The sequence below is a fragment of the Hetaerina americana genome, unplaced genomic scaffold, assembly GCF_022747635.1.
Source record: "Hetaerina americana unplaced genomic scaffold, ioHetAmer1.1.p SCAF_1, whole genome shotgun sequence".
Classification (NCBI taxonomy): Eukaryota; Metazoa; Arthropoda; class Insecta; order Odonata; family Calopterygidae; genus Hetaerina; species Hetaerina americana.
The window spans coordinates 10,800,911-10,815,326 of record NW_027286069.1 but is presented as its reverse complement, the minus strand read 5'-3'; the positions used below and the strand labels follow the sequence as shown (position 1 = coordinate 10,815,326).

The 14,416-nt window shown below is 35.8% G+C and overlaps 1 protein-coding gene across 2 annotated transcripts in view; it reads right to left on the bottom strand.

The window, feature by feature from the left end:
• Window positions 1–11,996: 11,996 nt before the first annotated feature.
• Window positions 11,997–14,416, bottom strand: part of Gasp (Chitin binding Peritrophin-A domain-containing protein Gasp) — a 29,019-nt gene continuing 26,599 nt past the window's right edge. The window contains exon 5 of one of the 2 annotated variants that reach the window (XM_071585377.1): window positions 11,997–12,501. In XM_071585377.1, the coding sequence (XP_071441478.1) occupies window positions 12,441–12,501 (61 nt within the window). In that variant the 3' untranslated portion in view covers window positions 11,997–12,440. Of the gene's footprint in view, window positions 12,502–13,003; window positions 14,134–14,416 lie in introns of those variants that run through there. The other variant, XM_071585369.1, reaches the window with a different exon arrangement.

Below are 14,416 nucleotides of genomic sequence, written 5' to 3'. Positions count from 1 at the left end.
AGTAAAAATGAAATAAATCGGGAAGGGGTTGGGAAATGGTGAGGTGAGGGGCGGTAAACTAACTACGCCACTGTCTGTTATTATTATTCTTCTTAGCGCGATATTCTGAAAGAAGCCAAAATGGGGTACGATACCAAATGAACTCTATTCTCACCATAGTATTTTAATTTATGCAATTTCATTCCAAATTGCACAATCATAGCCGTCAAGGAAATGATTTGAAAATGCGCAATTGTCTTTATTTCCCTCGAACTGAATTCTGGGAAATATATCATCATTCATTCATTTTCAATGAATTTTCATAAAAACAAACAGATACTAACTTTCAACAAAGGTAATGAAAGCCTGAGAAATAAAGTCAAGGGTCACAATATATTTCACTAAAACGTTGGATGGATTTTGAAGTACTTTACTTACCAATCAGGATGTTTATTGGATTCCGAAGTCTCTGGTCGCCCTGGTAATGCAAAACCATCCACGGTATTTCAGTTTTTGCTTGATTACTACTTGCCCCATGACTTCCAAATCTTACACCATCCAGCTTGTCTACCGTAATGAAATGCGTATAATCATAAATACTCCTCAGCTCATGCGTAACATAATCGCCACCGGTAAAATATATCAGTACAGAGCATAATCAACATTTGAAACTTCTTCAGCCATCGGGCAATTAATTCTTCATTCGCTTTGAAACAAATGAGTGATGAGAGACGATGCGACTGAGGAAGGACGAAGTCTTATTTCGAGGTATCCCTAGTTGGATGTTATTTTTCAAGTTTGCAAATAAATGCCATCTCTATTCACATAGATGATAGTTTATCGCCATAAAACTTTCATGGACTATTAGAGCATGTAATTGCTATTTCCCTGTTGTTTTTGCCACTAGTAGTAGTTAAATCCATTTCAAATAGTTTTCTTAAATTGTTGGATTCGTTCATGGAACGACGAAGTAGAATATATAATTAGCTTACCGCAGAGCTCATATGTACCTTATCAGCATTCATTGAAGTATTTGACTATAATGTATTACCAAAATGTTATAATCGTAATATTATGAGGTTTTCGATATAGAAAAATATTTTTTGCAACTTTAATAAAATATTGGAGAATATAACTGCGATATTCAATAATTAAATATAACTCAATCCAGTTAGAGTGTAGGTTACATAAAATTGAAGATTAATACTTCATCATGCAGCCCAAAACTTGACAGCAGGGTCTGAGTATGATGTAAAATTGATTCATCTGCATTCAAGTGTTTGTAAAAAAAATTAACAGTTCTATATTAAATCGGGAAAAACTAGTGAATATATTGCAGAAAATAGGAATGGGTTGGATGGAAAGGAGGCTAATCTGCAACCCGCACATGTCTCAGACGGTGCAGGTGCGAGTGGGGAACAGAGAGTCCAGATGTGCAGTGTTAGGAAGAGGTGTAAGTCTGGGTTGTCCATTGTCACCGGTGCTGTTCAACATATATGTGGAGGAAATGGTTAAAGAGGCATGGGAACACCTGGAGATAGGAATGAAAGTCGGTGGGGTATTCGTAAAATCAGTTAGGTTCGCTGATAACCAAGCTTTAGTTTGTCAGTCAGCCAAGGGGTTGCAAGCATTGCTGAGTGAATTGAAAATTCAGTGCGACAGATATGGGATGAGAATCAATATTAATAAAACGAAGGTTATGCGATTTTCCAGAAAGACAAAGGCAAAGCTTAACATTAAAATAGGAGTGCAGAAACTAGAGCTGGTAGAACAGTTTACGTATCTCGGAAGTGTTTTGAACCAGCACGGTCAAAGTAGTAGGGACGTAAGGAGAAGAATTGCGCTAGGCAAAGAGGCTTTCACAAGGAGGAGGGAGTTGATGACAGGGACGTTGACTAAGGATGTTAAGGAAAGACTCATGAAAACTTTGATATGGAGTATATCTATGTACGGCGTGGAAACATGGTCACTGAAGCAGGAGGATAGACGTAGACTGGAGGCTTTTGAAATGTGGGTGTGGAGAAGAATGGAGAAGGTGAAATGGACAGAGAAGAAAACAAATAAGGAAGTACTTGGTATGGTGGGCGAAGAGAGGGGTTTGTTGTGAAAAATCCTATGGATGCAGGAAAACTGGATGTGGGGAGTATTGATCGGTAGTGGGATGTTGAAGACTGTAATAGAAGGGAGAATGTTAGGCAAATGAGGAAAGGGCAGGAACAGGATAGGGATGTTGGATGGGATGAAGGGAGGAAGGAAGTACTCAGTGATGAAGAGGACCTGATGTAGAGTAGGATGCTGGATTGTGTTTTGTTAGGAGTCACAAAATATTTATTTGGTAGCTGTGTCCATCCAAAAACCTACCTTAACCGGTAGATTACCTAACAATAATAATAAATTAAATCCGTTTTTTATCCTCTGTATCTGGTGTACACCTTTTGATAGTTATATGTTATCTCACACTGCATCACACAGGAAGGAAGAGAAAACTTTTAAAAATGATAGAAAAGATATAATTCAAGACCCAAATTTCAAAAATTTACCATGCCCGCAATCATTTAATGTTATGATCTGTAAAAGTGTACTCTCCAGCACCCCTACCAGCAAGGACATGTCTATTTTCCCACTGCCCACTAACACCCTAGGTAAAGGGCAAACTCAACAACAGAGGGCAATGCCACAACCTCTGTCGGTAGAAAAAAACAAAAGGAACTACATATGAAAAGAAAAGAACTGTGCAACACAATTCTTTCAGATTGGATTTTGAAGTTCCAGGTTTGATGGCATGTTCAAAATAGTGTTTCAAAGAATTGTCTTACTCTACAACAAGCAATTGTTGACATCAAGACATTGCTGGTTTTATACTTAACAATGCAGTCCATTCCCATAAACTAAGTTTTCATATGTGAAGCAATGAGCTTTTACAGTTGATAAAGTTTTCATTCACAGGAGCTCATGTATATGTCTGAAGGATAGGATACTGTGCACCCCTTGTAAATATTAGTTGGCATCGGCGTGCCATTCTGATACATACCAACCCAGTTAATCCCCAAACTAATTCAGCTTAACTCTAATCTCAAATTTTTAAGATGACACCTTCCTGGCTGCCTTCTTGGTGATCCTATAAAATATCCACTGTCACATGCATGTGTCCAATGAGAGATAAAAACAAGAAAGCCATTTTTTCCAAATATGCTTCCACCTAGCAATCATTCAATTTCTCCCTAAAATTTTTCTCAAACCCATTTTTCAATCCCGTATTCAACCCTGCAAGTATGCCTCTACTTTACCCACACCCAAAATTTTCCTAATTTAAATTTTCTGGATATTCTCTTTCATGAACATAAAATCATTAAGGTAGTAAAAATAACTCATGGCACTGGGAATTAGCCCATCACCAGCAGGTAATGAGTTAAGTTGCATGATGAATTCAGAGAGCAGTCAGAACAGCTCTGAGTGCCGCTTCCGGTATCGCACATCACAATGAAGTTTACAAATTTACAGATATGAATCCTCAGGCACCCTGTTTTTTTGGCCGTTCCGAAACCCACAGCAAAGGCATGAGGTTGGTTGTTTAAAGTGTTTCCGCTCCTTCAAGAAAACTGGCAACCAGATAAGATGCTTTGTACAAGAGCATCACCAGCTTCACTCTCAAGTACAGTGTTAAGAACTCTTGAGATCTGTGCAACATCCTCACCAAAAAATCACCACCACTGGGCAAACACTTGTTAGTGTCTTTTGAAGTAACCAACCTCTTTACCGGCATCCCATGGTCTGATGCAATGATATTGGCGAAGAAGTTCTTTGACAAAGCAGGTATGGAACCATCCTTTATTAATGAGTTCCGAAAACTACTTAAGGTATGCGTGTAACAGAATTATTTCCTTCTCAACCGAGAATTTTATATGCAAACAGAAGGGCTTGCTATGGGTTCCCCATTATCTACACTTCTTGCAGGAATAGTGATAGATGACTTAGAAGAGAAACTTTTCAATTCAGAAATTGTTAACATCAAGAACATCAATGTTTGGCATCGTTATGTTGACGACATCTTTGAGGTGTGGACCGGAACTGATCAGTAACTTGACATTTTTCTGAACTCCCATAACTCATTATGTCAAGGAATTCATTTTACGTGTGAGAAAGGAGTGCACGGTCACTTCAATTTCCTGGATGTCAAAATAACTACTGGTGGAATGTTTATGACTTTGCAATTTTCAGTCAATTAACCTCTACAGTCCAAGTAATTCGCTAAAGTTCCCACCACCACATCTCTCAGAAGCTAGCTGCCTTTTATTCAAGAATAAATAGACTGATTAATATCCCCCTCTCAGTAAACAAATTCAATCAGGAACTTAAAACCATCAAATTCATTGCTTCAAACAACAACTACCTGAACTCATAGACAAGATTTTACACAAAACGTGCACTTCATACGTACATTCACTTATTTATAAAGGAGATGGAGACAGAGAAAAAGAGAAAACAAAATTATGTAAACAAACGTTTTTAGGGGAGATTTCTCGTGGAGTTGCCAGTGTTTTTCCAAAATATGTGTTAGGTGGCTTTTTACAACTAAAGAAATTTGAAGAGCTCACTAAACAAAACAAAAGACCCATTTAAACAAAATGAAAAAAGTGATGTTTATAAATTAATATGTAAAGACTGCAACATGATTTATATAGGGCAGATAGGAAGGTTATTTATGGTTAGAAGTGAAGAACACAAACGGTGTTTCCACACGGCAAATATTTCACAATCCTTCTTTGCCAAACACTTGTGGGAAGAATGAAACATGAGCGATTTTACCCCTGAAGTCCTCCATAATGCAACCAAGGGCCGAAGAATGGATGTCTTAGAACAACTGGAGATAAGGGCAAATGTTGAAAATGGATTCCTGGTTGATGATAATGTGTTTCCATAAAATTTCCCCCTCCTTGATGTCCCTTACAACCAGTAATCTCTCTCTACACCCACTAATCTCTCATCTCCTAACTTCCTCTCCCCTAACTAGCACCATCATCAACCCCCTATGTAGAGTCAACTCAACCATTCATGGCTACTGCTCTGCACTTCACATATACCCTCTCCCACTCCCCCCTTCCTTGATTGGTCACTATCATCCCCCTCCCGAGTTCTAACCCCCCCCCCCCTCAACACTACACCTCCCATCCACTCAAAAGCCCTCCCACCACATCCATGCATATATAAATGTCAAAAAGTCCTGTATATTGTACCTGATGATGTTGATTATTCGACAAAACTGGTCGTTTTAAAAATATAAATCAGTGGGCTTAACAAAGTTATTATTATTCACTTCTCAATGAAGTTGCTCATTTGAAGACTTCATGCAGGATACAATTGTTTGTTTAGTTTGATTTCTGCTTTTCAGCTCAGGCCAGTGTACTGAAAAGTAGCTGTTGTAAGTATAAGAATCAAACACAAAACTGCATTCCGTCAGAACAGCAAGATTCAAAAACTCCAGCATAAATCTACCTATTTTATTGTGCTCATCATATAAGTTACATAACTACCTCTAAGCAAATTGTAATGAGAGTGAAAGGCTCTTAAAGACACTCACCAACAAAATGCATAGCTACCAACCTCTTTCTAATGGGCGGCTAGCATCTCAACTTTTCTCAATTAGTCATTTGAATATATCAGAATAGCATGTATAATTTGCCATTGTATACAGTGTGAACATCGGATAAACCACAAACCCCTATCATTTGACAGCCAGAAACACCAATTGCAACCATATAAGATGGTGAAAAAAAATCAAGAAGCCAAAATTGCATGAAGTATGAGATAGCCAAAATAACTCATTTTGAAGTGGAAATTAATATTACCTGTGAGCTAAGCTGAAATTTTATGGTTCAACTGATGTAATAAACCCACAGCTACTGATCATGTTATGCACCCACAAGAGAGTATGAAGGACAAGTTCACTGAAAAAATTAGTCTCCTTTTGTCATTGAATATCATATTACAACTGTATACTTCAGGTGGATGATGTCCTCTGATAGTTAAATCATCTGCAATATCTGTTCCCCATTAAAGAGAACTCATTTCATAAGGTGCCAATGAAAGAGGCAAGCACATGTATGGCATAGGAGAGGGTGGACCACAGCTGTATGGGCAACCTCTCAGTTAGATTTATTCAAATTAACCATGGCCAAATTAATTTTTTTCTCGCCTAGAAAATTTTTCAATCAGAAATAGCTGATCTTGTTGTAAAAAGATAAAAGCATGATCAAAACAGAAAAAAATGATGCAATGTTAATCTGACACAACTGATAGAAAACAGATGCACATTAACACTCTGGTCGGACACTGAGTTTGGAAACTTTTCAGACCACCCTCGTATTTGGGGACACCTTTCTTCAGTCCATTTGGTATAATGTAAACTGTATTATTCTTTCATTTGATTGTCTGTCTGCAGACCATTCAAATTAAATGCCACCCAATAAAAATTTAGGCCATAAGGTTCCTATCCAAAGATAGGGCCCTTATTATTAATGCAATTCTGGAGGTTCAAAGAAATTATACAAACTTACTGCTTTTGTTGAAATGATGATTTTTGGGGCAATAGTATGATATCTGAAGGAGACTCTAGTTGCTCTGAGATCAAAACCACTCGAAGAGGTTAGAAATCTAATCTTATTAGAAATAGAAATCTAATGTGTGTATGTATATACCATAAATACATTTACAGACACACTCAGAGAAAAATGTTCGTAAAAATAAATATAAGTATATCACAGGTGTGATGATGGCACAAAACACAAAAAAATCCACTCAATAGGTTTTTACTTAAATATTAGTGGCACAGCCATCTCTGTCACAGGGAAGAGGATGGAGAACATTGTACGGGCTTTGATATGGAGGTAATTTTTATTAAGATAGGAGAAGGAATTGAGGGTTAACATGAGGTGGGAGAGATTCCTTCAAAACTCATAACTGAGAATATTAGGAGTAGGTAATTTAAATTGATAGTAGTAGGAGATGCCATCAGAGTGTGGAGATTCAATGTGTATTGTGGCTGAGGGAGAGAAGTTGAGTGGAGAAGGTTGAGCAAATGATTTGTGTCCGTCCCATAGAATGGTAGAGAATGGACCAATTTTTGGAGGTAGTGGTTGACATTGGCTGAGATTTCTGTTGGATTATAGGAAGAAACAATTAGTTGACTGGAGTTATCATTTTATTTATTCATTCACAATCTGAATAATTTAAAATAGATCTTGAAATTTATAATCATATCATTGTACTTCTAAATGAAGTCAGTACCTACCCATGTGGTGATTTTCAGGAATTAAACATGTAGAGTTGGATTTAGACTGATGATTCCGAGATACAGGATGTAAACCAATCCATCAAAAAAAAATTAATTTTAGAAATTATCCTCATTAAATATCTTTTAAGAATTGTTTCTGTTATAATTATTAATTAATGGCATCCGAATGGTTAAGATAGGTAGGTTTTGATTGGACACACTGCATAACCACTCCTGCAATCATAAGGCTCATTTTACATTAAACAGCATGACTCCTGAAATTAAAATAAACTCTTTTTCAACTCCTCATACTTTTCTGTCTCCTTTCACTCCATCAAGCTTGGTCTCTTTGACCTTGCCGACCTAACTTTTTCTTACTACCACAGTCTCCAACATTCCCTATCCAATGAAAACATCATGCATCTATTTCTCTTGCCTCCTTTGGATTTTTCCCAAAATTGTATGTTCCTCAACATAGAGATGAAATCAGAAGTTTTTAGAGGATATGTAATTCCAGTTCCTTCTAAATTTAATATTTCCCCAAGATACACGGAAAAATTAGGCCACATTCAACAATCTTACATTGTATGTACTCCAACATACAGATGAAATCATAAGTGTTTAGAGGACATTTAATATACACATGCTACACCATTCAAAATTATTAAGAGTGGGACCACATTATGGGAATTGTAGTAATAATGCACCTGTAAAACATCACTTTCATCTCGTATGCTGCAAATGGCAATTACAAAACTCTATCATATTATCCAAAGTCAAAATCCATTTCATTCATTTTAAGACATCAGTGAATTAATAAATGAATGAATGGTTCTACTGAAATCTAATGTCAATTACTGAACGTAAGTAATCGCACCATGTTGTCAAAAATCTCATGTGTTGCTTTTTTGCCATATTCAAACCATGCTGGCACAGAAATATCTACCCCCTGAACAATGCCTGCTCCAGAGTAGCCGTCGGCAGGTCTGGGGCCACCTCCATCCTGCCATGCTCAAAAGGAATGGTCTATGATGTACACAAGCGCTGATGCTGGCCGTGATGATTACCGTGCCTGGTGGTAAGTACTTGATCAGATATCGATGAGTTAACGCATGTATTTAATTATTCATCATTCCTCTCTTTCCCTAAAACACACTCTCTTCCACTAATATACCTTGTATTTCCATATTTGTTTTCCTTCTGCTGATTTTACTTTTTTCATCCTCCTCCAACACCCACAACTTAAAGCCTCCAATTTAAGCTTATCTATAACTCTTGCCTCTATGACGGACTGGGTTTCCACACTTTACAAAATTATGCTTCATGATAAAGTTTATCAAATTTTTCCTTTAGTCCTAACTCAATTTCTTTGTCATCAATTCCCTCCATTTTCAAAAGATTCATTGTGTCATACAGTTCTCTTTGTGTTGCAATTACTTTGCCCATGTTCCTTAAAACCACTTAATAGCCAACAAAATCCTTTACCAACTCCAGTTTAGGCCCTGGAATTCTACTCTTTGCCTCAGCCTTGCTTTCTCTCCAGAATCTCATTACCTTTCTTTAATTACAGTGGTGTCATATCGCACCTGTCACGCAAATATTGCCATGTGCTTGGCAATGATTGCAATCCATTGGATGATTGGCTAACCAAAGTATAATCATTAAAACATCTGATTTTATGAATTTCCCACCGACTTCCATTCCTGTCTCCAGATCTTTCCATGCCTATTTTACCTTTTCCTCCATTTCTATGTTGAAAGTCATCAGTGTTTCAACCCTCAGACCTTCAACTGCCCATTTGACTCTCAATCTGCTACCCACAGTTGCGTGGACATATATAGGTTTCACATAATTTGCATATCCTTTCAATCTATGCCTATTTTCTGAAATGCATTCATTTACTCTATCCAGTTTACTCAGTTGAATACCTTCCCAAAATCCATTAAACAAAACGGACTCATCCTCATTTTGTTCTATATTTATTTCTGTCAGTGTTCTGATAACTCCTATGGCATCCTGAACCCTAAATGATCATCCCCTGAGTAATCATTTTCCTTCTTCTTCATACATTAGTTGATCATACTAGGCACCACCTCAGCTGTGTGCAAAATCAAACTTGACCTATAGACCTCCAATATGATTAGTTATATATTTTTGGGATGGGAATTAGTATTGAACATAGGAGTCTGCTGGCCAAATTCTTCCCTAATCCTACACCCTACAATGATCTAATAAATTCTCTTATTTTAATGTTTTCCTAAAGCCTTAAGTTGTTCCACGGAGATGTTAAATCCCTAAGTCCCTATTTCATTTTATTTCCTTAAATGTCTTTATTATCTCAGAGTTAATTATTCCTAAACCCAAGCTATCCTAATCAACATCAAGTTCTCTTTTTCTATCAACACTTACTGGACTGATAAATTTACTGAACAGTCTCTCTATATATTCATTGCATCTTTACCTGACCAATTAAATAGTTTCACCATTGTTTCATTGAAAGTATGTGTACATTTTATCTTTTTACTTCCTGAGAGTTGAGTTTAATATTCCTGGACAGTGCTACCATTTCACTCCTCCTGTACTTTAACTCTCCATATCCTCGCTGTTACTTCCACCCTGTTTATTTTACTGAGGTGGTTTCCTGCTTCAGTACATCATTTATCTCTTTTTACTCCCTTATACCTAATTTTATGCCACATTTTTCCATTTCCTTCTCCTATTCATCTTCCTAATTATCTCTTCTGTAATCCATGGCTCCCTGAACCTTTCACCATTTTCATTGCTTTATTTACTGCTTCATATATCCTCTTTAAATAATCTTTCCACCTTTTCCCAACTGCACCCATGTCTTATCTGCATCCATGTCTACCTTTACTCAGAATTTCTGAGACAATCTCCAGTTACTCCCTCCTTTGTGTCTCAGTTAAATCTTCTAGATTACATTTTCTTACCTGCATTCCCTTTTTTTTGCCCCTAATGCAATGTACATATTAACATAGATTAACATATATTTCACATCTCTGATATTTTCATAATAGTGATATGTTTCCTTTGAATATTTGAAATTTTTCTTGAAAAAATGAGATTTACTTCACAAACTGGCTCACACATTTCAGATAATCCGTGATTATTATATAATAGTACTCAATAAATGCTAATCCACATTTTTCTTAAGATGTAAACTTAACATAATTTATACCTGCAATTTGCTAAGTTAATCCACAGATTAACGTTCTAATGCTGGAAAACAAATGTTTAAAATTCAGTATATTGTTTCATCCAAATCTAGAACTCGTCATGTACTGTTAATGCAGCAAGACTATAGCTCAGGAAACTTAAGCTGTTTGAAATCATTTTCAGAAAAAGATAATTAATCCACTAATTTTTATATTATACTCTGGCATATATGCTTTTTTTGTGATCTTCAAGTGCTATTTTGCCTTCATGAGGAATAAAATATCCAAACATCTCTCATTATATTCAAAAGTCCTAAAATACTTTGAAGAAATAATTGGTAGTGTGTGAATGATTGGATAATTATTTCAAATGAATAAATTCATCTCTTGTCATTCTATTTTTCATTTTTATATAAAAAAATATTTAATCACTTGAATATTTGATTTAATGTTAATTAATTTAATATGCAATGACAAAAAATAAGCTTTTGAAATTTTTCCATTGATTTGTTGTTTAAAATTTGTTGGTTACACAAACAGACTTAATTAAAATAGTATGTCCAAGAGGCAACAAAATATATTTTTTAGGTCTGATATTCCTTTAAATGATAGAGACTGGAATGGAATTTAATGGAATAACCACGGTGGAATAACCAAACATAAGTGTAACCAATTACTTGCATGTATGTGACTTGCCTTAAAACTTACAGATCACAATATTTGATGCTTTGATACTGAAACATAAAAATAGTGATTGTTTCAATGTCATTATGCATGCTCACATTCGTTTGCTATAAGCAATCTTTAATTGACCCAAGCCTTTAACTAGAAGATTTGTATGAGAGATTATGGTTGAGTTAACCTTGTATAAAGCTATCCTTTAGGTGAAAAGCACATATTATTTTGTGAAGATGTGAATCCCATTCATCAGTTGATGATCCCCATTGTTAACCTCAAACTGAACACGAGGGCAAGGAATAGTTCCTCTCACTGTATTGCGTCCAATTTCCAAGGAACTCCTGGTGCTCTGATCAAACACTGTTTGGGTATGCTGGGGGTAAAGAGGTATGGCACCTGGTTTAAATAAGGGACAATAGTTGATAAATGGTTGCAATTCCCAGCCAAAAGCTACTAGATTTCCATCAGCATAAATTGCACTGTAGTACCCATATGTGTAGGAATTTAATTTGAAGGTAGGTATTGAATTATAATTATGAAATCAAATAACTTAAGAAATTTTGTCTTTCCTCTGTTTTTTTAAATTTCCTGAATTTCACGCTCATTCGTATCCCAATCTTACATATATTCAAGGCAAACACGAATTTATGAATTTTCATGCTATACCTCCCATCTTAATCGCATGAATTAAATGCAGCATGCATTGTTATCTATATTTTGCATGCATAATTTAAGAAACTTTAATTGATATACAATATCCCTGCTTTCAGTGAGTAATCACGTCAGCAGAGCTTGGCAGATTTTCTAACTGCATACTATCTATAAATGGGTCTCATAATTTTGAAGATTTGAAGCTTAGTCTCCTATGGCTGAAAGTGAATTAAACCCTCACATATTTAGTAGAAATTTTATTTACAAAACATAAACATAATCAATATCATCATTAACTCAATATCTGCACAAAAATGGATATGTCAGCACAGCAGTTGGAAACACATTTATTTAGCTGAAACATGTGACATACTCCTGAGTCATGCAGCCATTATGAAATCTGCATTTTAATTAGTCACTTCTGTTCTCATTTTTTCATCAATTCATTTTTGGTCCACACTGACATGATTAAATTAACATTTCTTCATAAATTGATACTTAAAACAGTTACCCAGCTTACCATTTTATAAATATGAAATTATGGTTGTGAGTTGGCTCCAAGTTCAAACAGCTGTGGATTTTCTTGCTGTGGAATTTTATCTGGCACAGAGGCCAATCTCAAACCTTGCTGGCATGGCTTAATGGATTCTTCGAGGTACTTGCTCAGTTATAGAAGAATCAAAGAATTATTTCCTTAGTCCCAACTTTTGTAGCTTTTTCACATCAAGGTCTCCATAATAGTCCTCACTGTAGATCAAAGAATGGGCAAGCAGCGAAAAGCCAAATTGTAATATGAATGGATTATTGAATGATGGCATGCAAAACCATTATTAAATTTACAGATGGGGGCCGATTTATACATATTGACAGGCACGCAGTATAGTCAAACAGAAATGAGCAAGAGTGTGTGGAATGTTAATTACAATAGAAAAGTTTGTTTTTACATAAAAGAATGGAAGAAGTTTGAGAATTGCCCGTGATTAAAACTTATGTAATTAACTACAAACCAAATTAAATGTTAGCTACAAGAAAATTAGAAACATGAAAAGAGAACAGAATTACTCATGCCTTCCAGGCTGTTAGAATAGAAGGAGCTAATAAATGAAGTGTAGTTTATCCTAATCCTTGATATTACACATGAGCATAAAATTTTCCAATGCTCCGGGTTTTGTGGTGTGAAAACATTAATGTGTACCATTGAAGGATGGGCAGGAATAAACTCAATATTGTGGAATAATTAGCATTAAAATAACACCGAATATAATTTTTATTATATATTTTTTGAATGATACTGATGACTGATGGTGTATGTTTACATTTTTTTCAACTCCAAAAAGAGTGAGCATGGTATAGTTTTAAATTATGGGATCTGCATTGAACATTTGCAATGCAAATCCTTCCTTTATACAATGTTGTAAATTAACAATACCTTAGATGGCAATTTTTGTTTTGCTTTTTAAAACAATTTTCATATTAAAGCTCTCTGCCATAAAATGAAAATTAACAGTTTCAGAGAAACAATAAAAAATAAGAGAAACAACAGACTATAAGGAAACATTCTGACAGATAACATAAAAACTAGAAGTATAATTTATGCTAGAATTAATAATTTCATTGTAACACATCTATTTTTTAAAGCTTCCCTGATGGTAATAAAACATTTTCAATCTGTGGCACAAGAGTTTCAAAAGTAGATAAAAACTTATCTCTCATTTAGGCTATAATTTAATTACAAAAACTTTTTTCCAGAAATTTTAACCACATGTATTGTACATTACTTGAAACATGGCAATGACATCCAGAGCCTTTGCTTTTATGGTTCTTTCCTTGGGCAATATGCCACTCACATTACTCCTTACTAAAGGGTCCATAATAAAACGTGTTGCCCCAGTAACTTCAAACCAGATGAGGGGAACTGCACTACACTTCCAGAAATGCCCACATTCATTAAAAAAAAAAGCAGGGGCATCAATGGGATTTAATATTATTTAGAAGATATTGATGAGCAATTGGGTTTGTCTCCTTGATGATAGAAATCACCATTATTAGAGGCACTGGAGGCATATTTTAAACAGACACTGGTTTTGAGTCATTGAAAGTAAGTTAAGATGTCAACTGCATGGCTTTTGAGCCACTGATATTTCTACTGAATAAAATAATTAAGCGGCATCATCATAATCAGCCTTGGAGGGTGCAGGGCGGGAAGCTAAGGCAGGAGGGGGTGCAGGGCCTGAAGAACGAGATTGGGAAGATGATGGGCGAGGCTTGGCGTTCTTGGGGGCAGGAACATTCCTTGGTGGGCTGTTGTTTCCTTGGAGTCCAGCGAGGAGCTCACTCTTGCGGATGCTCTTCAGATCCAGGTCTCCATAATAGTCCTCACTGTTATCGGTCAGCAGCGAGGGTATAGATGTTTTAGCATTTGTTATGATATTTTTTGAGGAATCATATTTATATAAAATAACGAGAATGCCAAGTGTAACAGCTGAGGTGTATACTAATGAACCTTCTGAGCATTTCATGGATGAATTATTGCTTAATGATGTGTAAGAAGGTCAAGGACTTATAGACTTGCTGTGTCATTTTAATTGTTGGCTTGAGTTGAGAAAAAATTGCACTGTCGAAATTTTGAAAATGAAGAATGGGTACCTACCATATTAATGTA